The sequence below is a fragment of the Humulus lupulus genome, chromosome 1 (assembly GCF_963169125.1).
Source record: "Humulus lupulus chromosome 1, drHumLupu1.1, whole genome shotgun sequence".
NCBI lineage: Eukaryota > Viridiplantae > Streptophyta > Magnoliopsida > Rosales > Cannabaceae > Humulus > Humulus lupulus.
The window spans coordinates 3,434,067-3,461,147 of NC_084793.1; the positions used below are offsets into that span (position 1 = coordinate 3,434,067).

Here is a 27,081-nt window from a genome sequence, read left to right on the forward strand (position 1 = left end):
TAAAATGTAGATAAGTATATTACTACTACAATTTTATTAGTCTCAAATCACCAAGTTATCAAACATATTGCTATGACTACTAGACCTCAGTTGAGGATCTGATCGAGGAAGTCGTCCTCGTCGTCAGATGATGAGCTGAGGCCCCTCTCAGGCTGGATGGCCTTTCCCTTCCCAGGCTGGGCGGGAATAACAGGACTGCGCTGATACTCAGGCTGAGGCTCCCTAATGACAATATCGCCTGGTCTACGGGAGTGTGGAGATGGCCCAAGAGAAAACTGGTCAGTCACCACCTCAGTCTCGGCGTTGGACTGATCAGTCGCGTTATTCTCCTCAGTAGTACTCTCCACTGTAATTTTTTGGTCCCACGGTAGTAGGCCCACCATCTGAAGGTTGTCCACAGTAACCAAAATTTTCCCGTCCTTATCCTCAGTACACATGTTAGCCAACACCTTTGCTCGCTTGAACATCTCTTTAGTAGGCAAGGGTTGCTTGAACGGACCCGCATGTGTAAAAGCCAAGTTGTTGGCTTTGATGTCTGATGTGAGGAAATACTCTATGTAGTATTTCCCGGGGTTCGACTTGTGTGCGATACCACAAAGGTATTTAACCCCCTTTCGCCTGTGAAAGAGGTGGAAAAAACCCATGTTCTTATGGCTTGGGTTAGTCCTAAAGTCGAACAAGTAATGTACCTCACGAGGAGTAGGTGTAACTCCCATTTTCTTTTTACAAATTATAAGAGAAGATATTTTTATTCATTTTTGAGTGCATTACAATGCTAACCGAATGTTAGAGCTATTAAGTAAAGTGGAAGAATAACTAATGAATATGCAACTATAACATTCATGGGCATTTCATTAGTATAATACCCATAGAATGATGCTAAATACAAGCAAACAATCACTAAAGTTATGAAAAATAAAGAGAAATTCATGTTTTGATGATGAATTTTATCTAGAAGGTTAAGAGATGAAGAAGTTGTGCAAATAAATGGTTGAAGGAACAAGTATTTATAGGGCAAAAACTAGCCGTTTATGACCGTTGGTGAATAGTGTTCATGACCGTTGGGGGTGTAGTTGTTTTCTATTATGGGATTTTAACAATTCTAAGTTGTTGAAGTAACCAATAGGTGGGAATAATTAATTTATGGGTGTTAGAGAAACTTTTTCAGAAAAGTTTGTGAGTCAAAAATGCTAGACTAAGTAATATAAGAAGATTGGGAAATTTTCATTTTTTTTACTATTCACCAGGTACTATTCATAGTGGGTCCCACAGTGGGGTCCGCAAGGGTCCCACAGTAGGGTCCACATGGGTCCCACAGCGGGGTCCACCCCATGGGTTCCACATGTTGATGCAGTAGTGACACATTGATGACTTAAGCAAATTACTATGCTTGATATTTTGAATATGTTATTATTCCACTATGCTTATTATTTTTAATATTTTATTAGAATAGTATCCCAAGTTTTTCCTATAAACAACCCTTCCAAAACTCATCTTGAAATCACAAAAACCTCATTTCCTTTCTCTTACTCTACCCAAAAATATTCTTAACATCCTTCTAAAGTTCTAAACCTCGGAGATCTAGGCGAAGTTCTGTCCATAACGCTAGCCTTTTAGGTAAGCTCTTCCCGAGCCTTTCTTTTCAGTTATTTAGTTATTATATATGTATAGATTATTTTACTATGCCGTTATAATGCAAAAATTTATATATAGATTAATTTACTATGCCGTTATAATGCCAAAATTTATATATAGATTATTTTACTATGCCGTTATAATGCAAAAATTTATATATAGATTAATTTACTATGCCGTTATAATTTATATATAGATTATTTTACTATGCCGTTATAATGCCAAAATTTATATATAGATTATTTTACTATGACGTTATAATGCCAAAAGTTATATGTAGATTATTTTACTATGCCGTTATAATACCAAAAATTTATATATAGATTATTTTAATATAATGCCAAATTTATATATGGATTATGTTACCATGCCATTATAATGCCAAAATTTATATAGATTACTTTACTATGCCATTAAAATGCTAAAATTTATATATGGATTATTTTACCATGTCGTCATATTTTACAAATGCCAAAATTGAAATATGAACTATTTTTTTATGTATCCTCATAATAGTAAACTTATATAGGCTATGGTCATACTTTGGACTATTATTATGGACTCTTATGACCTTATTCCCTATTATTATGGACAAGTATTATGACCTGGACTTTTCAGTATGACCATGACCACGACTTTTAGATCAGGACCTTGTCATGGACAACTATAGTATGACCATACGCCTGGACATAAAATAAGCACTAAAACAGGAAAAATGGGATAATAACAATATTAAGCTAACATTTCATAATGTAGATTTTATGTAATTTAATAGTTTGTGTTTTTATCAGGAAGCTAACAATTTCGATTGTTTTATCAAGACGCAAGGTAAGTAGAATCCTCATCTACAATACAAGTATTTTATGTGTCTTATGTGCATTTATATGCTTTATATGTTAATCTGTCATATTGTTCTTATGCATAAGTTATTTTCAAGAATGTTATATTATGCATAAGCACGCTTAATGTTCACAGACAAGTTATTGGAAACGTTAAAGTAGAGGTGCTGCTTGGGAGACCTAAGTCCCAAAAATGTAAGGAGGGAGATGTACGTCCCTATATGATGAATGTTTATGCGGGAAATTCCCTATTATCATGTTTATGTTCAGGTGGGAATGTGATTCCCTCGGCAGCAGCATCCTCTAGGGCCCAAAAGAAAGGAAAGTGAAAGAAAGAAAATACATAGCATGTTGCATGTTTATTTTAATGCATATGAGGTAGTTATTCTACTTACTGAGCCTTAGCTCATCAGATAATGTTTTGTATTGTAGGTAAGAGACCCCAAATATAAATTGTTGATGAGTATACGTGGGGCCAACATGACTGTACATATGGGGCTGACCTGAAGGGAGTGGAGTTCTGCTATGCTATTTTATAAATAAACAAGAAACTTGGTTTTATTATATTTCATTAAAAGTATTTTGTGAACTTTATCATTTACTTAAAGCTTTAAAAAGTATTTCATGAACTTTGTAATTTACATAAAGCTTTTCAATTTATCAGTTGGATACATTTTCATTTCTACGTTAAGGTGTAGTAACGCCACGAAAATGATTTATAAAAGTATTAAGATTTGTATGTAAGATAAAGTTTTTATCTAGTTGTGAGTATTGTGTGGTTAAGGTTATAAACATTATTTATGTATTGTTTAATAAAGTTTTTGTAAATTCAGAATTTTAGTATTGTCATATTTATGTTAAAATTTGTTTTTACTATATATATGTATGTTAAGAAAGGAGGTCGTTACAGTAGGCTTGTCCCAGCCTTGCAGAGAGTAGAGAATATACAGCGCAGACAAAGCCTGAATCCCATTCGGTGCGATCTGGAAAGGGGATACGTTGAAATAATCCACTACAGACCAAAAATAGGGGTGTAGCATAAGTGTCGCTCCTGCGTGGATATGGTGCCTGGACCAGGCACAGTATGGTCTGCCGGGCCTGTTGGCTCTCTGGTGGGGCACGGACATATCACGTTCACCCTACTCAAACCCAATGCTTGGATGTGTTTGTCTAACATCCCGGGATTGAGTTTTGTAGGCTTGGCAGTGAACCAGGAAGGTGTTTCTTCTCCTGCCTTCCGTGGTTTTTCGATGGCCAAGTGCTGGACCTCGGTGGCAAACTCCTGGGTGATTCATCTCCGAGTATTACTTGATTTTGACACCTGAAGAGGTGGTCTCGAAGAAGCTGCAGTGTGGGCCTCACTGCGTTCCACCACCTTTTGCACCGCTTTGCGGGCAACTTGTGGATCTTGGTCCTGGGGGAGTCTATTGGACTTCTTCACCCTCATGGTCGACTGTGCAGCTTGTTGAAGAAACTGCTCTTCGTGGAGGAAGTACAAAGCTGAACGGGGAAGGATCTGCTTGAAGCGGTGGAGGCGATCCTCAGGAGTGCGACTGGTGGAAGACTTTGATGAGGAGTCGCAGCTTTGAGGGGTCTCGATTGACTGTGGGATAGTTGTATCGGAGTCCGTGTGGTTGTCACCTCCCCTATAGTCGAAGCGATTCATCTACAAAAATTAAAAAATGGGGAGGTGAGTAACCATACAGATAAAATTCAACAAGAAGAGAATTTATTTTTCTACTTAGAAAAAAAATTTCTAAGTAGAAAAAATATAGCATGCATGGGAAAAAATAATTTTAGTGCCTAAGAGTGCCTAAAGGTGCCTAAAAAGTACTTGAAGTGTCTAAGGTCACTAGAATCAGCATGAATGGAAAATTGCGGCCAGAAAAAACCTCCCTGCAAAATCTTTTTAGATAGACTCTGCCCCCCAGCATGATCTCCACAGAACCCTTCGTGCACTTTAGCTAATAAATTTTTTGACTGGTCAGGTGTTATGCACCTGAGTACAGGTAGGGAGTACCCTCTTCTATACAACACTCCATCCATCATGGTGTACCTAGCAACTTGCCTCATAATCTTCCTTGCTTCATTACGATCATCTGGGAGGGTTCCTTGCTCAAGGTAAGCAATGAGTGGAGTCATCCAGGTGTCAGTTATCGTGATCGGCATGGCTTCTTGTTCATCAATGCTCGGTTCCGCCAAGTATTCCACCGGTACTATATTCAGAGTTTCGGCATCTTTTGCACTAGCTAGCTTTGCTAGAGCATCCGCGTTAGAGTTATGCTCTCGTGGTACTAACTTGATGGTGTACTCCTCGAATTGTGCTAACAGATCCTTGGTCTTATTTAAGTATGCCACCATTCGTAGGCCTCTTGCTTGATATTCCCCCAAGACTTGGTAGATCACCAATTGGGAATCGTTGTTCACTTCCACCGACCGGGCATGCACATCTCTAGCCAGGCGCAGGCCTGCTAGGAGGGCTTCATACTCCGCCTCATTATTAGATGCATTAAATCCGAACCTTAATGCACAATGAATTCGGTGTTTCTCTGGCGTGACCAATATAATTCCAGCTCCTGAATGATGCTCATTCGAAGACCCATCAACAAAAAGTTGCCAAGTAGGAAGTTCCTCTTTTTGCTCAGTGACACGTTCTTGCTGATCGAGAACATCAGCGATCTCGGTACATTTAGCAATGAAATCTGCCAAAGCCTGACCCTTAATAGCAGATCTCGGTTGGTACTAGATTTTGAATTGGCCCAACTCAACTGCCCATTTAAGTAGCCGACCAGACGACTCCGATTCTGTAAGACTTGGCGTAGTGGCTGGTCAGTAACGACTTTAATGGGGTGTGCCTGGAAGTACGGCCGCAATTTTCGTGATGCAAGTACCAAGCAATAAGCCAACTTCTCGATCATGGGATACCGGGATTCTGCTCCAATCAACCGTTTGCCGACATAGTATACCGGGTGCTGCACTCTATCCTCTTCTCCTACTAGGGCAGCACTAACATCGTGCTCCGTGACTGCTAGGTACATAGAGAGGTCTTCTCTATCAACGGGCTTCGAAAGAACAGGAGGTTGGGCCAAATGTTCCTTTATTGCTTGGAAAGATTGCTCACATTCTACCGTCCACTCAAACTTCTTGCTCCCTCTAAGCAGGTTAAAAAATGGGACACACTTGTCCGTTGATTTAGAGACGAACCTGCTTAGAGCTGTAATCTTCCCAGTCAAGCTTTGCACATCATTTATTCTGGCCGAAGACTTCATTTCTATGAGAGCCTTTATCTTTTCTAGGTTTGCCTCTATTCCTTGGGAGTTCACAATAAACCCAAGAAATTTTCCAGAACCCACTCCAAATGAGCACTTGAGGGGGTTTAACTTCATGCTGTACTTTCTCAGTATTGCAATGCACTCCTCCAAGTCTCGCACGTGCCCTTCAGCTTCCTTTGATTTCACCAGCATATCGTCTACATACACCTCCATGCTCTTGCCGATTAAGTCACGGAACATACCATTTACCAAACGCTGGTAGGTAGCTCCTGCATTCTTTAGTCCGAAGAGCATGACCCTGTAGCAGTATAGCCTTATATCTGTTCGGAAGCTGGTATGCTCTTCATCAGGAGGATGCATGCTGATCTGGTTGTACCCCGAATATGCATCCATGAAGGACAATGTTTCATGACCAGAGGTTGCATCTACCAACTGGTCTATTCTTGGTAAAGGAAAGCAATCCTTTGGGCATGCTTTGTTCAGGTCAGTAAAATCTACACAAGTCCTCCATTTTCCATTGGGTTTGGGCACCAACACTGGGTTTGAAACCCAGGCAGGGTAATATGCTTCCCTTATAAACCCATTCTCCTTTAGCCGCTCTACCTCCTCCTTAAGAGCCTTTGCTCGATCTTTGTCGAAAAATCTCCTCTTCTGCTGCACCGCTGGATAGCGTTCACCCACGTTGAGCACGTGGCTGATCACAGTTGGTGAGATACCCACCATATCCTTGTGAGACCAGGCGAAGAAATCTTGATTCCTTCTCAAGAATTCTATCAGCTGTGCTCTCACCTCTGCTTTCAACTTTTATCCAATTTTGACATCTCTGGTCGGGTCATTCTCATCTATCAAGACCTCCTCTAACTCCTTGGACGGTCCTACATCACTTTCATAATCCCCAAAGCGAGGATCAAAGTACCTTCCCTCGCTTTGGGCAACGCCCTATTTGGTGACTTCATCACCGAATGGGTTTTTCTGCTCTTTTAAACCTAGAGTGCTCTCTTGGCAAAACTCCTCTAACATCTCTTCCTGATCGGTTACCACTGCAAAACTCAGGTCGACATCCATCTCGTCCACCTCCTCTCTCTCAGGACATACAATCATGTTGTTCTCCTTGGCTCCCTTCCTCGCTTTAGCTACCGAGGCATTATAGCACTCCCTAGCCTCCCTCTGGTCTCCTTGGACGCAGCCTATGCCCGCACTGGTCGGGAACTTCATGGAAAGGTGCCAGATTGAAACCACTGCATGTAAGTTTGTGAGAAGTGGTCGACCAATAACCACATTGTAGGCGGACAGGCAGCCAACAATCAAAAACTCGGTCATTACTGTCTCATGTTTGGGAGCCTCCCCCGTTGTAACTGGCAACTTGATAGTTCCAGCTGGTGACAATCCTTCTCCAGTGAACCCATAAATGACTTGAGAGCACGGCTTCAAGTCATTGATAGATAACTTCATCCTCTCGAAGGATGACTTATAAATAATGTTCACAGAACTCCCTGTATCGACCAGACATCTCTTCACCTTCATATTGGCAATTTGGACTGTCACAACAAGAGGGTCATTGTGAGGATACCTCATGTGTCGAGCATCTTCTTCAGTGAAAGTGAGGGACTCACTTTCGTATCTTGGGTTCTTTGGTGGTCGCTCCTTCACTGTCATAACTTCGGAGGTTGATGCTGCATCCAACTCATGACGAAGGGTGCGAGCATACCTCTCCCTCGCCTTATTGCTATCTCCAGCAAGATATGGACCTCCACATATGGTATCTAGTGTGAAGTCCACAGGTTCAGGTTGCAAAGGTGGGGATCGTTGCCGCTTGAACCCAGGATTATTGTTACTTCCCTCTCCCTAGGTCTTCTCTGCTCGATACTTCTTCAACTTCCCCGACTGGAGGAGAAACTCTATCTCATCTTTAAGATGATTACACTCATTCGTGTCGTGACCATAGTCTCCATGGAAGCGACAGAACTTGCTCATATCTCTTTTACTCATCTCCTTCTTGATAGGTGGGGGTTTCTGGTAAGGGACCTCTTGATGACTGGCCAAATAGATCTCTGCTCGGCTCGCCGAAAGAGTGGTGTAGTTGGTGAATCGAAGTTCATAATTCGTTGGCTTGTCGTTTGGTCCCGACTTAGCCTTCTTCTCATTGTGGCGGTTAGACCCGTTATTCCCACGTTTCTTACCACCATTTTGATCATTTCCACCATTCTTGGGAGGATCAGTCGATCCACTTGGGTTATTCAGGCCTTTTTCTCCCTTCTCAATCGCATCATCCAACTTCATGTATTTGTCCGCCCGGTCCAAAAATTGTTGTAATGTTGAAATTGGGTTGCGATGAATGCTGTCCCACAAAGGACTCCGATAGATAATTCCGGAAGAAATTTCCACCATCTTCCCCTCATCTCAAACTGCTGTAGCTCGGTTAGCTTCTCTCATGAACCTTTGTATGTAGTTCTTAAGAGACTCATCTTTTCATTGCTTAATATCTGCCAAGTGATTGGCATAAATAGGAGGGGTCCGAGCAGCACTAAACTGCCTGCAAAACTTCTTTCTAAAACTTTCCCAAGAAGTGATGAAGTTAGGCTTAAACTTCCAATACCACTCCTGAGCAGTGTCGGACAATGTGGTGGGGAAGACTCTGTAGCGATAGTCATCTCTCACCCCGAGCAGCTCCATCTGATCTTCGAACTTCCCAACATGCCTTATCGGGTCTGCCTTTTCTGTATAAACTGGCAGTACCGGTGCTTTGTATTTTGCTGGTGCTTGAGCTGCTCTAATTCGAGCACAGAAAGAGCTGCCACTCATGTGGTCTACCGGATCAATCGCAGATGGTCGTTTTGACAGACTCTGAACTGCTGCTGTCAAAGCATCAAGCTGGGCCTGGATGCTTGGGGCCACTGCTAGGGACCCATTTTCGGGACCGCCTGGTCGGGCGTTCCTATCCGGCAAACCATCATCGAGTATTTCTACTCGACTGGTGGGTCAGATTGGCTTTTGCCCTTCGACCGGGACGGTCCTTCTTCTGTCAGCAATGACGTCCCTTAGATCCTTCTGAGTAGTGTGCTTTCCCAATCGATCGAATACTGTACTCCAAGTCTTCTCGGAAGGTTTGCTGGGTGGAACATGCTCCTTGCCACTACGCTGGTTAGGATGCAGTGGTGGCCTTCCTGTCTGAGCTAGGCGATCCTTTCCTCCTCGATGGTTATCATTATTCTTCTCCTTCGACTGGTCAATGTGACGAGTGTCAGCTTCATCACGCCCATGCCCATCCTTGAAGTGGGAAGTTTCTTTACTTTGAGAAGCTCTATTGTGCTCCTGCCCAGGAGGTGTTTTCTTGCTACCTGACTTATGACTTCCTAACCTGGAAGTCTCTGATCGGTGGCTCCTTGAGGGAGTTCTGGAGCTCCCCCTTTGAGTTGAGGAAGTGTCCGACCGGACTCCATCTTCCTCACGACCAAGTGGGTTACTACCACCCCTGCTTGGTTCGCGAGAGTGGGGTCTATCAATGTTCTTACGACCAGCTTCTGTGGTCCTTGCTCCTGGGGTGGCTGCCACTCCAGGTGCAGATTGGGCATTGGCCCGGGTCAACTGCGTAGCTGCCTCCAGAGCGAGTGCAGCCTCGCGATGCCGTCTATCAGCCTCCTCCTGCTGTCGCCGGATCTCTTCACTCCTGACGTCCATTTCCCGCCTTTGCTGCTCGAATGCGGCATTCTGCCTAGCCATTTCTTCAGCGAACGCCTCCTGTTTGGCATTGAACTGTGCCATCTCCTCCTGGAAGGCGCTCATGGCTTCCTGGAGCTCTTCAACCTCTGGGGGTACATCCTCGAGCATGACTCTAGGCTCAGTTTCACGATCTTGAAGGCTAGGACCTTCTGATCTGGCAGGCTCTTTAGAGGAGCCTGTTATCTTGGAGGCTGCATTGGTGTTCTTAGGCGCCATAATATCCCAGGGACCGTCTGTCTTTCTCTTCAGGCTCTCAATGAAAGCACCAAAATGTTGACCGCGTTTTTGGCCAACGACGTGAGAACGTCAAAAACGATAAAACCTTCAAGAGAAAATAAACGACACAGACGATTTTATAGTGGTTCAGCCCCAATGTGATGGTAATAGCCTAATCCACTTAGAGTTATGATTATATATCTACACTCAAGATCAGATGAACCTGAGTCAACTGAGTTTCTTCAGTGTAGATTACAAGAATACAAGAATTCTCTCAAATACAAGTACTTTCTCTCTCTAGAAAATTCAGATCAAAAGTTCAAAATTCCAAAAGTCCTCTTTATGATGCCATAAGCCTTGTATTTATAGGCTTAGGATCGCACAAATGATATCCCCCATAATCAGGATATTTTATTATTCTCATTATATTTAAATTATAATAATATTCAAAATGTAACAGTACACCATATTCGTGGGATAAATGAGAGATTCCCGCGTATGCCAAGACCGATTCTTGTTGAATCCGTTTCTGGGAATCTTGACGTAGTCCTACTCTATATAGTTGATCCATACCACCTTCAGTCTGGTCGGCCACACCTTTACTGGGCAGTCATGCACTTGACTAGGCAGACATGCACTTAGCTGGGCAGACATGCACTTAGCTGGTCGGACATGGTCATGATCGATCGGCCAAGTTCATGCCTGGTCGGACAAAGTCATGCCTGGGCAGACAAGGTCATTCCTGGGCAGACAAGGTCATTCCTGGGCAGACAAGGTCATTCCTGGGCAGACAAGCACGTGACTGGTCGGACAAGGTCATGCCTGGTCGGTCATGACACTTCTCAAGCCAGTCAAAATTCTTCAATGGCCTACTGGGCTACTCCTAAGCCAGGTCACCCATCCATTCCTTGCCACTTGTCATTTCTATTGCCACATCATCATTTTCAAATTTTGGGGATAACAACAAGTTCCAAATCATGTGTGGGGTAGTTCTTTTCATGTATCTTCAATTGGCATGAAACATAGGCAACAACATTGCCATTTGGCATGAGAACTCCACCTAAACCAGTATCAGAAGCATCAACAAATACCACAAACGGTTCATCACTATTAAGCACAACGAGAATGGTCGCCGTAGTCACTCTTGGCTTAAGTTCTCTGAAAGCTTCTTCACAACTGTCATCCCACACGAACTTTAAATCCTTTCTTGTTAGCTTTTTCAAAGGCATAGCAATTCGAGAAAAATTCTCCACAAAGCGACGATAGTAACCTACTAACCCAAGAAAACTTCGAATCTTTGTAACGTTCTTTGATTTTTCCCACTGTAAGATAGAATCTATCTTCGCATGAATTCACAGTAATGTCCTCTTGATATTTTACATGCCCTAAGAATTTGACCTCTGTCCTCCAGAAGTCACATTTTTCTTTTTTTAGCATATAATTGATGGTCCCTCAAAGTTTGCAATACAACTGTTTAATGTTTTGTATGGTCCTCAGGTGTCTTGGAATACACCGAAATTTCATCAATAAAAACAACCACAAACTTATCCAAATAGAGTCTAAAGATTCTATTCATAAGGTCCATAAATATTGCAAGTGCATTCATCAATCCAAATGGCATCACCAAAAACTCAAAGTGTCCATAACGCGTTCTGAAATTAGTTTTAGGAATATCCTCTTCCTAAATCCTCAATTGATGATAGCCTGACCTTAAGTCAATCTTGGAAAAACACTTTGAACATATGAGCTGATCAAACAACTCATATATCATTGGCAATGGATACTTGTTCTTAATTGTCATCTGAATTAATTTCTTATAATCGACGCACAAGCACAAAGATCCATCCGATTTCTTGGCAAACAAAACTGGAGCTCCCCATGGGGAAGTACTGTTCCTGATGTACCTTATCCATTAGCTCACTCAATTGCTTTTTCAATTCATCCAACTCCGCAAGTGCCATGCGATAAGGGGTAGTAGAAACTGGTTGAGTCCCGGGAATCAAATCAATGCAAAATTTGATCTCTCTATCAGGTGGTAGTCCTGGAAAATCCCCAGGAAACAAATCTGAAAAGCCACTAACCACTGATATCCAAGGAAACTTGTCTAGAGGCCTAGACTTATCCTCAATTGCAAACAGACTCCCATAAAACTCTAAGTTTCTTTTCCCACCTAAACATGCCTTAAGGATAGGATCCTGCCTGACTGCACTCATGTTGGCCCGATATACAATGAAATCTCCACCTGGAGTTAAAAGAGTCAACATTTTGTGTGAGCATTCAACAATGGCTTGGTACTTAGACAACTAATCCATGCCAAGAATCATATCAGCTTGTCACATAGGTAACACCATCATGTTTCCTAATAAATTATGCCATTCAAACACAATACAACCGATTTGCAGATGGTTGATACTTCACCATGCCCTCCCATAGGTACACTCAACTGCAATGTAGGACTAAAAGTTACCAAACTCAAACCCAACATGCTAGAAAACATTAGTGATATACAAGAATGAGATGCACCAGTATCAAATAATACATGAGATAAGAACCACACCATCCACAACTCCCTGGCATGCTCCTCCTTGTACATCATCACCACCAAGAGCATAGGCTTGACCAGAGGCTTTTTCCTTTGCATTCCTTTTTCCTTGACCATATGGCTTGTGCTTACACTAGAGCCTCCTCCGGGATTGAACCCTCTCTAACTTCTAGCAGAAATAGGAGTTTGAAAACTCTGCGAGTACCCCTGGTTGAATCATGAGCCTTGGGGCTAGAACTGATGTTGATATTGGGATTGTTGCCCTGGTGTGGGTATGAAACCATAGGATGAAGTCTCAGACTGGTTACTCTTAGGTTGTCTTGTGAAAGGAGTAGACCTAGCATAACTCCCTATGGGTCCTCCAGGTGATGGTTGGAACCTCTGTTGTCGTGTGGGCAATCTTTCTTCTTATGACCCTGTTGGCCACAACTAAAACACCCATACGACCCAATTCGAGTCTTTCCTAAAGTTCCACTACTATTGCTACCCCCACTAAGTTGTTGTCCTTGGGAAAACCATTGCCCTTGGTTCTTCTTGTTCATTTTTCTATCATTGATCTTAAGCAATCAAATGATCCAATCAAGTCCTCCTATGAGATGGGTTAAAATGTTGTTCTTCGAGAACCCATCTCAAAATTTCCTCAAGTCATCTCATCAGTTCCCTTGCTTCAGATTGGTGAACTCCTCAACTCTCGTAGCAAGCACTGCTGAATTGTAGTACTTCTTGTGGAAGAGCTCCACAAATCGGGTCCACGTCATGGTGGCAGCATCGTGGGATTGCTGGACCAAGTCCCACCATATCCTGGCATCTTTCTTGAGCAAAGATGAGACGCAGGATATGCGGTCTGCATTACTAAGGTTCATGTGGGCTAGGATCGGCTCCACATTCCTTAGCCATTCTTCTGCTTCAAAGGGGTCCGTAGTCCCTTCGAAGTTCGGAGCGTGCTGCTTGCGGAACCTCTCGTACATTGGCTCCATGTGCTGAACAGGATAAGGAGCGTAGTTCGTCATAGGCCATCCCCCATACGGACCAACTTGTTGGGGTGCTGGGGCCATTGGCTGTGGCTGCGGCTGCGGCTGTGGCGGAGGCTGAGGCTGAGATTGAGTCTGTTGGCGTTGTTGCTGCAGAAGTTCCTTGACTTGCTGTCGCAGTCTGGCAATCTCTGCAGTGTTGTCAGCTGGCTGTGCCGGCGCGTTGCGGCGAGCAGTAACACGCACTCCCCTTCGGCGAATGGTAGGGACCGCATTGGTCGCTGGAACATCGTTGGAAGCGTTCCCGTTGGTGCGAGCAGATCTTCGGAGAGACATCGTAGCAGAGTTCTAACAGTTAAAAGAAACATGTTAGAACTTTTTCCTAATAGGCTCTAAGGCAAAAACTTATTCTAAAACAAACATATCTCGGACCTATTTATTATGACTTTTTATGAAAAATTATATAGGTCTTTATTTATTATTAGAGTGGGTTTCTATACTTAGAAAAACAAGTCATCTTTATTTTCTAAGTGTGTTTCTAATCATCCTATATGACTTAATTCTCAGGCTCGAAACTTATCTTTGTTCCAAAGTTAACCATATTGAGGGAGGGCTGGGATCAGTAAAATCGTTCCCACTACTAAGGCCCCCTAACTCTCAATAAGGAAACCAGGTTCATTGATTTGTATCCACCCTCACCGAACTCAGTCATTATTCATTTTATTTAGTATTTATTATGATTGTGAAAAAAAATTCAAACTCACACATGATATTCAAATAGCATGTTTATTCATTTGGAAAACAATTTCACTTATTACAATCATAACATAAAAGTAAATAAAACAAATAAAAAACTACTAATCTAAAAATCAGGATCTTCTACATCCGATCCGTCATCTAACATATCATCATCTATAGCCTCATAGTCATCATTATCATGAGCATCAAAATGCCCTCTAGGAAGGTTTGTGAGAATCCTATTCTTTTGCTCCTTGGTGAATTGAAATTCAAATTTTGCGGTGAACCTAACTAAGAGGAAATAGTATCTCATTGCTAATGGTGATTCATCCTCATCATTCATTTCTTCCCATATTTCTTCTAAGGCTGCTATTACAGGATGGAAATCTTTAAACAACCTAATCACTAATACATATTGTTCCGTTGATCTTAGCATTATTTGTTTAGCCTCTTGAAGGCCACCTATTGCTTGGTGAAACAAAAGCAACCTTCGTGTAATCCTTTCTAAGGCTCCTACGGTGTTTCTTGGCTCCCTTATTCTTTTTAAGGCCTTAATGGCTCGGATATCTTGGTAGGTTAAAGCTCCATTCATTTTTAACTGAAACATAAACACTAAAGTTGTTAGCTATACACATAGACAAAGTAACTTGTAACTTGTAACTTGTAACTTAAACACTTACTTGGCGGTCCGATTCGGAGCTTTGAGCATGTGTATCGAGGAGAACTTCATGCGAAGGAACCGTTTTCTCTGATACCAACTGTAATGACCCACTAATCTAGACTAATTGGACCATTATCGAAACTATACATAAAACTTACATTTTTACGAAAATACCATAATTTATTAAGTAACTTGAAAATAAGAGTTATTTACAAATAAACAGAATACTAAGAAGGATTTTGGGATCCCATTGTCTTTAAAACAAAACAAGATTTAAAATAAAAGACATTACATAATAATGCGGAAAATACACATAAAAACCATAAAAACATAAAAGGAGACTATATCCTCGAATCGAATAACGCTCGGCCCCTTGACTCCATTCATCATCGATACACATTCTCCAAGCGTCACGAATCTTTCCGCCTCTAAACTTATTTTCCTGCACATAAACAGAAAGGAGTGAGCCTAATGCCCAGTAAGGAAAATCTAACACAAAGTCACATACATAATTTCATAAGAAAACATAAAGACTTAACATAATACATATAACATACACTTATTATAATGGCCATTATTACTTGGGGTCCCATAGACTAAACAAGCATATGCCCATGGGATTAGTGGGGTCCTACTAGCTAAGTAGGTCATATGCCCATAACCCATTTGGGGTCTTGTTAGTCATATGTGTCATATGCCCAAGCCTACAAACATACACATATACATATCATAACACTTTCAATAACATAAAACATATAGATAACATAAGCACATAACATGTTGATTCTAGCCTATTTCCTTACCAAAGTTACCGAGATTATGGACTGAGTTGGGATTGTTGGAACACTCCTAAAACCATAAGAAAGAGTAAGTCTAAAGAAAGGAGATGAAATGAAAGAGATGGAAAGACTAAACCATAGAAAACATACTTACCGACTTATATGCTTAAAAGCTTGGATTCCCTAACCAAAATAAGAATAAGGTTAGGGGACTGAGTAGAAGGTTTTGAGAAAGGAAATAACATAAAAATACAGAAAAGAACTAGAGTTTTGGGTTTACCTCAAAGATTGCAAGATCAATCTAACATCCACCGAAATACTATAGCACTCACTTCCCAAAGTGTTTGATAAGCTTATGATGTTTAAGCTTATAGTTTTTCCCCAAACCAAGTGTTTACACTCTCACACTCACTTAACACTAGCAGCCTCTGAACTTAGAGCAAATGGTGAATAATGGCTGGGTACTAGGTCCTATTTATAGAGTTTGGGAATGAAAATATCTTGATTTTACTTGAATAAAAATAATGGCTTTTTAAGTGAAAATCATTTGAATAATCGTTCAGCAGAGGCTGAAGACTCGTTCAGAAGATGCTGGACTGTTGAAGGAGTTTGAATGGCTGAAGGGAAAAGAATTCAAATGTATTTGAATTCATGCTGGTGGAGGCGATATATCGCCCCCTATAGGAGATATATCGCCTGGACCTTTGTTCCCGAGGCGACCGTGCATCGATTCGTGTTTTCCGTATCTACGTGCTGCGACATATCGCCCCCTATAGCTGCGATATATCGGCATACGCTGAATATTTAAACACGAATTTACACATTTTTAGCTAAGTTTGAATGGAGTAAACAGCCTTGACTAAGCCCTCAACGTGCTCAAAGCTGCTGACTGACCCTATACATTCAAACTTTTACCCTTATTTAATTTAATCCTCAAAAATACTTAATCCTTAATTACCATTCAAAACATGTGCTTAAAATCCTATTGGTTGATGTCTAAACCTTATAATATAATAATATAATCCTTAATATCAGACACATTAATCAAACCTTAGGTTATACTTAATATTCTTAAACTATAGGTTAAACTTAGAAAATCTATAAGTACTACTATGAGTGTCCAAATAACTCCCGGTCTGAACCAAAAATCCAAAGTAACAATGATAACACTAAACATACTATAATACTACTAAACAATTAGCTAAGTAAAGTTCTTGGACTCTACATAAGTTTTCAATTTTTCAAACATTTTATAAATATCAAAATTTGAATATGTTTAATGCAATTCAATATGAGTAAAATAAGTCCAAAAGTCAAGTTGAGTCCCTACCTCTTTAGATACCTCCTTATAATTTAATCTGAGCCCAAAGCGACGCTACTAAGCTTAACGAAGATCTTAGAGTAATTTAGTCTGATTTTAATATCACGCTTTTCCTACGTGCACCAAATGAGAAAATGATTATCATTATAGCATTCCTTATTCAAAATCGTGTCCAATGATATATAATATGACCATATTTAAAATTTCAAGTTCCGAACCTCACCCAAGCAGTGCACAATAGCGGTTAGTGGCGGTACCGGAAACGTCAACGAATATGCATGGCAGATATTAAAACGATCATCTCGATGAGTACATCACGAAAGTACAGCTCCTTTTCCCAAATGACCTCCGGTGTCGTCGGAAAACGCTTCCAAAGGGCGGAGATACTCAAAATCTTGCCGGAGAAAAACGGCGAGTTGACCGGAATGACCTAGTGGGTTTTGTTCCTCTCTCCACGCTGGTTCCAAAGGTACCAACCACTTGCCGAGTGGTGGTCGGGGTTGGCCAGAAAACATAGTCAAAGTTGGCGGACCAAAACTTTGACTGACTATTCCGAACAACTTACAGCGAGTTGGGCGGTGCCGCTTGGTGGTTGAGGTCGCCGGAGCAAGGCGAATCCAATGAGCCGCCGTATGCCAAAAGTGGTGGTTGGCGGAAGTTGGGTCTTAGTGGTGGTGGTGTGTTGCCGTGGAGAGAAGAGAGATAGAAGAGAAAGAGAAGAGAGAGAGGGAGTCGGGGAACTAACAAAATCACCTGTCCCCAAATTTCCTGTCTCCTCCATGTCCCACCAATTATTTAAAGACACTCCATTTATTTATTTAATATATATTTAAATTATTTACAACTTTCTCTTTTCCCAACTATATATAAATGTGGTGTCTTAAAATAATTGATGGGACATAGAGGAGACAGAGAATTTGGGACAGCAGATTTTTTTTCGTTGGGGAAAGAGAAAGAAAAGAAGGAAAAGGAAAAGAAAAAAAAAAGAAAAGAGTTCACTTAAGTGGGTCCCACCCATTAATATATATATATATTTTCTTAATCTTTACATAATTATTTAAAATTAGTATAATCAATAATTTAAGTTTCGAACACTTTGATCTATTCAAATATTTTGAATAGATGAGGTATATTTGGTTTTTTTTTTCCAACCTTTTCCATTGATGAGGTATATTTGGTTTTTTTTTTCCCAACCTTTTCTATTGAAAACACAATATCATTAAATCTTATCCATTCAATTCTAGTAGTGTAACCAACTTCTAAAATAATATAAATGAATTAAATAAATGAAAAATTATTTAAAATTGGTATAATTAATAATTCAATTTTCCAATTAAATCACGTTTATTCAAATATTTTAAATGATGTGGTATATATTGGTTAGTTGAAGAATTTTGTTGTTGTTTTTTCCCAACCTTTTCCATGGATAACACAATTTCATTAAAGCTCATCTTCATTCGTTTATAATACATTATTTTATTTTTTTAGCACTATTAAATGCTAACAAAGTACTACTCATTACATAAATTATTCTTCATAGAGGTTCATAAAGTTGTGGAGGAAGGCGAGGAGCCAAGCGAGCTTCAAGAGGAGTAAGTTTCGGCAACGCAATTCCCAAGCCTTCACTCATATCCACAGGGAACTCGTCCTTGCTTTTCAACTCAAAACCCTGAAGAATTCGAGCCAGCACTAGTTGAACCACAGCCAAACCAAGCGCCACCCCAGGACACGACCTTCGACCAGCACTGAAAGGAATATACTCGAAATTCTGGTCTCTAAAGTTTAAGCCAGCATGAGTAGTCATGAACCTTTCAGGAAGAAACTTTGATGGGTCTGACCACATGCGCGGGTCCCGCTGTAGTTTCCACAAGTTCACAATCAAACGTGTGCCTGTGGGGACATAGTGGCCACCAATATAACAATCTTGTGTGGACTCACGTGGGCCTGTTATGGGGCCTGGTGGGTACAAGCGTAGAGTTTCTTTAACAATGGCTTGAAGAAATTTGAGATTGGGGATGTCAGATTCTTGCACCCATCTCTGTCTTCCTACATGAGTGTCCAACTCTTCTTGGGCAGCTTTCAAAACACTTGGGTGGTTTAATAGTAATGAGATTATCCATGTTAGTGTAACAGCTGTGCTTTCTGTCCCAGTTAGGATGAGAATCTGAAGAAAAAAATTTCAGAAATATATATATGTACTTAGATAAATAATAATACTTTAAAATTTTATTTAAGTTAAAACCAAATATTGAATAATAATAAATTATTTCTCATTATTCAATTATTTTATTCTTATTTTTTTATTAAGTTTATATATATTTTTAAAATAAAGTTTAAGTACTATTAATTTATTAAAAAAATTAATAATAATTTTAATTATTGACAAATATATAAGTAGGGGTAAGATCTTTCAAAAAATAATTTTGACCAAATAAGAAATGAAGCCTGTGGGGGCATATTATATGGTAGTATATTTTCCCTATAAAAAGTAGCTCAATTACTACTGAGTGAAGCTTGTTGCACAAATGGACCCAATGTCAATCTAGGATAATAAAATACTAACACGTGTCACTATTTCATAATAAAGTCATAAGAGATAGGCTTCTCAATCTCAATCTCAATCTAGGATCGATCTTCCACTGAATCGACATGTCATTTCATCAAACTCACCAGTTCCCGACCTTAAACCTTAGAAAAAAAACAAATTCTGTCTCTCTATATGTCTCATCAATTATTTTAAGACATTTTATTTGTTTATAGTCTTAATATAATTAAGAGAAGAGAAAGTTGGTAAATAATTTAAAATATTTTACTATAGTTTTTAAACTATGTTTCAAATTATTTGAGAAATATGATCTCGATCAACAAAGTATAAAAACTAGTTACCAGAGAAGTGGCTTTGATAACAGTATCGCGGCTATGACCAGACAACACTGCGTCGTCCTCAGTGAGGTTCGACAACATAACGTCCATGAGGTCACCACCACCACCACCACTGGACTCATCACCATTCTTGTTAGCTCTAGCTCGACGATGTTCTTCGAGCCACTTCCCCATCACCGAGTCAAGCTCCTTGAAAGTCCGTTTCATGGACCTAACGTGACCATGAAAGTCGAAACGCTCGAGCCACGGGATCACATCCGACCACACGAAAACCCCAGCTAGATGCAAACCTTCTTTAATGGCTTCCCTGAAACGCTGCACCTCGTTCGTCTTTTCGCTGAAAGCTTCTACCGAAAATCGCTTACCGGCGATCAACCTCACGTTTATATTGAACGTCAGTTGCTCCAACAGCTCGGACAGAGGCACTACTCTGTCATCATCATAACGAAGCAAACCCTTGATGAACGAGTCGATTTCCTTGACTCGGATGTGTTGCAGCAACTCGATCCGGTGCACCGAGAGGAGCTGAAGGGTGGCGAGCTTTCGAAGCTCGCGCCAGTACTGGCCGTAAGGGGCGACTGCAAAGGCAGCACTGTCGTACAGGACGTACTTCCCTATTGCTATGTTTGGGCGGTTAGCGAAGAGTCTGTCGTTTGTGGTGAAGCATTCCTTGACTAGCTCCCAGCTACTCAGCACCAGGGCTCGGTACTGGCCGAGCTTGAGTGAGTAGATTGGGCCGTATTCGTCGGCCATGGCGCCGAGGATTCTGGCTACTGGAAGTTGACCGCCGAGAAGGTGGAGGTGACCTATGATTGGCAACGCCCCAGAGGGTCCAGGGACACTATTGCTTATAATACTACTTTTCGTCTTTTTGTTTGGATGTTTGAGCAATGTTTTCAAAGCAGAATACATAACTAGGAAACTTAAGAGAGCCATAACTGTGATTAATGCTTCGAATGGAGAAGAGAAATCCATGGTAGAGATGGATTTTTTTGAAGCAGATGAAGATTATGGGAGTTGGGTAATCTGCATGGGATATATGGTTCGTATTTATAGATACAAAGATAGAGATAATTGGACTTATATTTCAATATTATTCAGAAAAAGTTGTTGGAAATTAATCTAGGCGAGAAAGACTAGTTTTCAGTTTGAAAAACATCTTAGGATTACAATTTAATCTTATTGTCTAATCCCAAAACGTTAAAAAATGTCTTGTCTTGAAAAAAAGTAGATAATAGAAGTTAAAAAATAAAATAACGAAAGCAAGCAAAATTAGTCACAACCGAAACTACAAAGACTACTTATTTTTTTTAGGGAATAAATTTATTTTAATTGTTTAGCCAAATATAATGCAAAGAAATTCTTGGAAATTAGACCAAAGATGTTTGAACTATTATTTAATAGTTCAAAATGACTAAAACTTAGATAATTTAATAGGTTGAACTATTATTTTAAACCAAAACAAATTGAAGAAAAATCAAAGAAACGGCCGCAAGAAGAAAATTAAATGTTGAGCATAGAAAATATATTTTAGTTTCACCATAATTTATGCTTGAAAAGTTTATAATTAAGTAAACCTGTAACACAAACCAATAAATATAAGTAACTTCTTAAAAGAAAATAAAAGAAAATCTTTAAAAATAAGAAATCAAGTCAAAGTTACATTTTTGGTTTTTCCTTGATTTAACTTTTAGAAATAAAATTAATTTTTAAGTTTAGGGGTCTAATCAAAGGCTACTCTTTGGTTAGACCTCATTAATTTTGTCTAGTGAGATTGAGAGTAATAAAGTAACAAAACAATCACATTCAACAATTAAAAATAATCAATTAAGAAAGCTAAAATTTATTTTGAACGAAAGTGAATTGAAGAAAGTCACTAGGAACCTGATTACAGTTTTATAATAGTCAATCTTGTGTGTTGACTACCAATTCATCCAACTTATAATCAGACACAACAAGCCTACAAACAGGCACAAAAAGTAAGCTTATAAACATGCACAAACAAGCTTACAAAGAGTCACAAAATATGTGAGAGATAGCATATACTAAATTTAGGACTTAAGGAGATACATACATTTTGGTTTTAACAATATTAAAGAGAAAAACTAAAATTCTTGTACATTATACCTATATAATTGGAATAAATAAACTACAGAAAACATAATTATAAAATAATCACTCTTAATAATAAAAAAAAAAATTAGGTTAATAATAAAATACCATTTAACTTCCAAATATAAAAACAAAATATTGTAATAAAATATTAATAGGTTAAAATAACTTTAATTATATATTACTATTTAATTAATATAAAGGAGCAATTAAAATTTTAATAATAATTTTTTTATAATTTCCATATTATACGCTAAAATTGGAAATTTTTCTCAATTAATTAACAATAGAAAATTTCACCTATTGAATTAAAATTCCTCCCTAGAAAAAACGAATTAATATTTGATTGCTCGGTACAAAGACTACTTATTTGATTGCAAATAAAATATAAAAAAATTATCACAATACGTCATTAAATTCTAGCCACATCTGAAGATGTGTGATTGGTATGCGTATAGTACTAGTGTTTTTGTTTTTAGTATTTATTATCACATCAATCTCAACATTTTGTAAAAAATGTGAAGGTTAAAAATGGGATGTGTTATACCCAGATTTCGAGCTATAGTAAATATGACCTCGAAAGCCGAGTTCGCAATAAATAGTCTCGTGAGGGTTAGGGTATGCTCTAGGATTGTAAATCGAGCCTGCAGAGTACGATACACGACCCCGAGTATCGTGACCTCGAAATGATCTCGAGCTCGAAAGGGAGCTCTGAGAGCACTCTCTTCTTTAGGAACAACTTCGGAGTAGGGGTCTTGAGCTCGACGTACTATCTTGAAAGTCACGTTAGCTCGGGAGATGTCACTGGCTCGGGCAATGATGGGAAACTTGGAAGGCAAAAGCCTTAGAGATACGCGATCGCCGCATTGAATATCAACAAGTATTATAAACATGAGATGTAATCCTCATTTGTTAATGTAAATCCCCAAGAATCGTGGGATATTATTTAATCAGTTATGCGTTTCCTGGTCTTCAGGGACGTTTCCTTTTTTATCTGATTATAGGCATTTAAAGCCATTTATTTTATTCACAAAAGAGTAACTACCCAAAATATGTGGGATAGTATTCTGCATCCTTCTCTATAAATAGAGAAGCCATGCACCATTAAAAAGGACCGAAATTCTGATCCTTGAGAGAAAACTCTGGAGAATTCAGGCTAAAGAATTTTTCAGAGATAATCTTAAGATTAATAACAGAGACTCGTGGACTATGCAGATTTAACTGCTGAACCACGTAAAAAAATCGTGTGTTTGATTTGTTTGTACCGTTTGGCCATCGTTATTCATTGTTTTTGTGCTCTTCTTTTATCTGTTGACGAAAAACGGCGTTAACAAGATGAAATAAATAATAATTCTTAATAATGGGATTTAAAGTGGGGAATATATTATTTTGGTCCCTGATTTATACAAAGTACCAATATGCCTCTTAATTTTCATATATATCACAATCACCTACAATGTTACTTTGGATTTATTTTTAGCAAAATTATTTTTTCGAAAACCCTTTTATCCTCACTTATATATCTTGTCTATAATTAAAATTATTTTCAATTCTTTTAATAAATTAATATATAGTACTTAAACAATATTTTTAAAAACATAAACTTATAAAAAATAAGAATAATATAAGTACATAAAATAAATAAAATCAATTACTAGATTTTATTATTATTTAATATTTGACTTGAACTTTAATAAACTTAAAGTATTATTATTCATTATATTTAATCATTTTTATTTATTTAAGTATATAAATTTATTTAATCTTATTATTACTTACATTTTATTTAAATTTATTTAATTTATTAAAATAATTATAAATAACTTTAATTATAAACAAATTATACTAGTGAGGGTAAAAATGTCTTAGAAAAAACAATTTTGACTAAAAATAGATTTAGAGTATATCATTTTAGTATGAATAATAAAACACAGCGTACTAATTTAGAATTTATGAAAACCGAGAGGCATATCTATTATATTTTACAAACCCAATGAGCCAAAATGATATATTCCTTTTAAAGTACATAAATGGAATTATTCACCACTTGTTACCATTATAACAAGAATGAAAGTTTCTAATCTCAAAATTTGAACCTTATTATATAGGATATTTATAGTAAAAATATATAAATTATTATATTTGTATTACTTAAGTATCACCTCTTAACTATATGCTACTTGTGTCTCAATATTTTTTTTTTTTAAATTTAACATTTCTTTGCTTGGACTTCATTTTGCTTTGCTTTGCTTTTTTTTTTTTTTTTATCAATTTTCTCTGAATAAGACTTTTAATTTGGAATATTAAAAGGAAAAGAAAAACGAGAAAGTAAGAGGAAATAGATCTAAAGAATGTTTTGGAGAGAGAAAATAAAAATCAAGTTATTTATTTAATATGATTGGTTTTTATTAAAATATATTTTAAATTAGTTTTTTAATTTTAAAATATATATAAGTTGGACTAATTATATCATGACATGTGCTCGGGTATTTTTTTTTCAAAATATATTAATATAATATTTTAAGAAAAATTATACTTTAGCCATTTTGTTTTGCCAAATTATCAGTTTGGATCATCTGTTCAAAAAATTTATTTTTGGACCCCTTATTTTCTCAAAGAGTTGAAAATAGTCAATTGAATTTAATTTTGGTCCAAAAAAAAATTAATATGACCGAAATACTTTTAATTTTTTAAATTAGTTAATTAAAAAAATAAAAATAACTAAAACCCTAATTAAAGTATGTTGATCAATTATAAATTTTGAAAAATAATTTCAATAAAATTAAAAAAGAATTAAATTAATCAAAGAAAAATAATAACTAAACAAATTTAAAATCTAAATCTAACCTAAATAAAATAATAATCTAAATCTAACCACATTATAATACTTTTTTTTTCTACTTCTTCTTCAATCACGTGTCAAGTTATCTCTCCATCATGTCTCCCCTGCAAAATTTGAATGGAAACACAGGTCTTCTCTGTAAAATTTAAATAAAGACATAGATTTAGTACGTAAGAGCACTTTTATTGGGTGCTCAGCTCTATCATTTAAAATACCTCATCAAAACATACTTTTTTCTATTTTACCTCTAAATTTTACATTATACCATATATCAGCTTCTTTATATATGTAATATCCAAGTAGTTCAATTATTTAATTATTTGCTATTTAGTTATGACAGTTCATTAATAGTGTTAAAATTAAAATAATACTTTTAGTTGTGGTATTATTTTAATTAATTTTAGAAAAGTGAGATGATTGCATGTATTAGATGAATTGGCATTTATCTTGAGTTTGAATAAACTAGAGTAAGTTTTCTAGTTTGTTTAAATTATCATATAATGTGGTGATATTATTATTTATGTAAATAATAATTCTTTTAGAATTCTTATAGTGGTTTGATAACAGAAATAAGATAATGCTCTAGATTTGTGTTTGGGTATGATATTTAAGTTTGAATATATTTGAGTTGATATTAATTAATGATAAAAGGAATTAGATATTCTTTTAGTTATGAGAACTGTTCATAACAGATTTTTTTTATTTTATTTGAACATTTGTTTGTTTATTTAATGATAGAATAATAGAACATATGTATTTTTTTAAAATGTCAATTAGTTAGTCAGCTAGTATTTGGTGATATAATATATATGTGTGATCAATTTAAAACTAAGATATTTTGTGATGAGTTAGTTAAAGTTTTGATTATGGTTAAACTAAGGATATATACATATATAAATATATATATATATATGTTATTAAAGAAATTTAAAAATATGACGTTACCAAGAAAGTAGATAGACTTAATGGATTAGCTTATTGGTTATACAATCATTATAGGCATGATTTTAGGATTTATTTTAGTTATAAAAATAAAATAAATAAATGACTCAAATATCTAATTATCTCTTAAGGAGCTTCTGTTAAGCTATGTAGTAGAGGCAATAGTGGTTAATAGATATTATAGAAATTTGGTTAGATTTTATTTATAATTTCAAATTTTAAATAATTATTGTTAGGTCATATAAGCATGTAAATAAGAGTAGTCAATAGATAGTGAAATTAAGAGAAAATAAGTGGCTTTTGGGTGCTTGAGATTTTGGCTGGTAGAATATTCGAGGTATTGTTGAGTTATTTATTTTTAGTAATTTAAATAAATATTTTAGAAAATCATTGATGGGGTTTTTGATGATATTAAGGTTCAAATAATTAGCGGCTAAGAAGGTGATCTTTGTTGTTTCAATCATATTCTTGGGGTTTTTCGTTTTGCAATCTCTCGCACTCGTTATTTGATAATCTTTGAGGTAAGGAAAATTAGATAGTTTGGTATTATGATCTAGTTTATGTAATGTATGATATAGTTTATGTGTGTATGACCTAACATTTCAGGTACAATAAAGAGGTAAGTGTGTCTGGACGAGTAAGTGTGTCTGGACCTAAGGTGTCCAATGATGTATGACGGACTATGTCCGGTAGGCTCAGTTGCCAAAACTTTATGACAGACCTATGTCCGGTGTATGACGGACTTTTGTCCGAGGCTTAATTGCCACCCCTATAAGCACTTATCTTTTTATTATATCTGATTTGTTATTTTTAGTTATGATTATGAGTTATGACCTATGATGTATGATCTATAACCTATGACTTATGACTTATGACTTAGAGTATGACCTATGGTTTATAGATTATGATTTAGAATTATGACTTAAGATATGATATGATCTAGATGTTTTGGGTGAATATATGTTATGTTTGATTATATGACTAACCTTTGTTTGTATTTTCCTTACTGGGCTTAGAAGCTCACTCCTTATGATGTTGTTATTTCAGAAAATTAGGGATAGACGGTGGCGAGTGGGACCTAGGAGGTTCGTGATGTATTCGTTGGGGACCATATAGTCGAGCAAGATCGAGCGGGCCAAATTATTTATTTATTTAAACTTTTATTTTAAAATTTTGTTTTATTTAAATGTTGCTCATTTTTATGTTAAAGACAAGTATTTTATTTTATTTTTATAAAACCATGGATCCATGTATTTATTTTTAAGTTTTTATTAAATAAAAGAACAATATTTACGATTATGACCCAACGCTGTGATCTCCCTAATTTATGAGAAATTAGGGCGTTACAATATATTTCTTTACATCATTTAAATATTATATCTTTAAACATATTTTATTACTTAAAGTAAAATAAAATAATTGAAAAAGAAAAAAATATATATATACTAAATAGTGAGAAAAAAGTTATAAAAAAATATTAAAATATTATATAAAGGATATGTAAATGTATATATGGATTAATTGAAGTTTGTACATAACTATTATAAATATATGTATAAATGAGCTGATGGAAGATGTTTTATGAGTTTTAGCTAAATATTATAAAGA

General features: G+C 37.2%; 1 protein-coding gene across 1 annotated transcript; it reads right to left on the reverse strand.

Moving 5' to 3' along the window:
* Positions 1 to 18,221: 18,221 nt before the first annotated feature.
* LOC133782532 (dimethylnonatriene synthase-like) lies at positions 18,222 to 20,606 on the reverse strand. Its single transcript, XM_062221866.1, has 2 exons — positions 19,581 to 20,606; positions 18,222 to 18,858 (listed from the first exon to the last, which is right to left on the reverse strand). Exons 1-2 carry the CDS (start codon positions 20,550 to 20,552, stop codon positions 18,229 to 18,231), a joined length of 1,602 nt encoding a protein of 533 aa, XP_062077850.1. The 5' UTR covers positions 20,553 to 20,606; the 3' UTR covers positions 18,222 to 18,228.
* Positions 20,607 to 27,081: the final 6,475 nt, after the last annotated feature.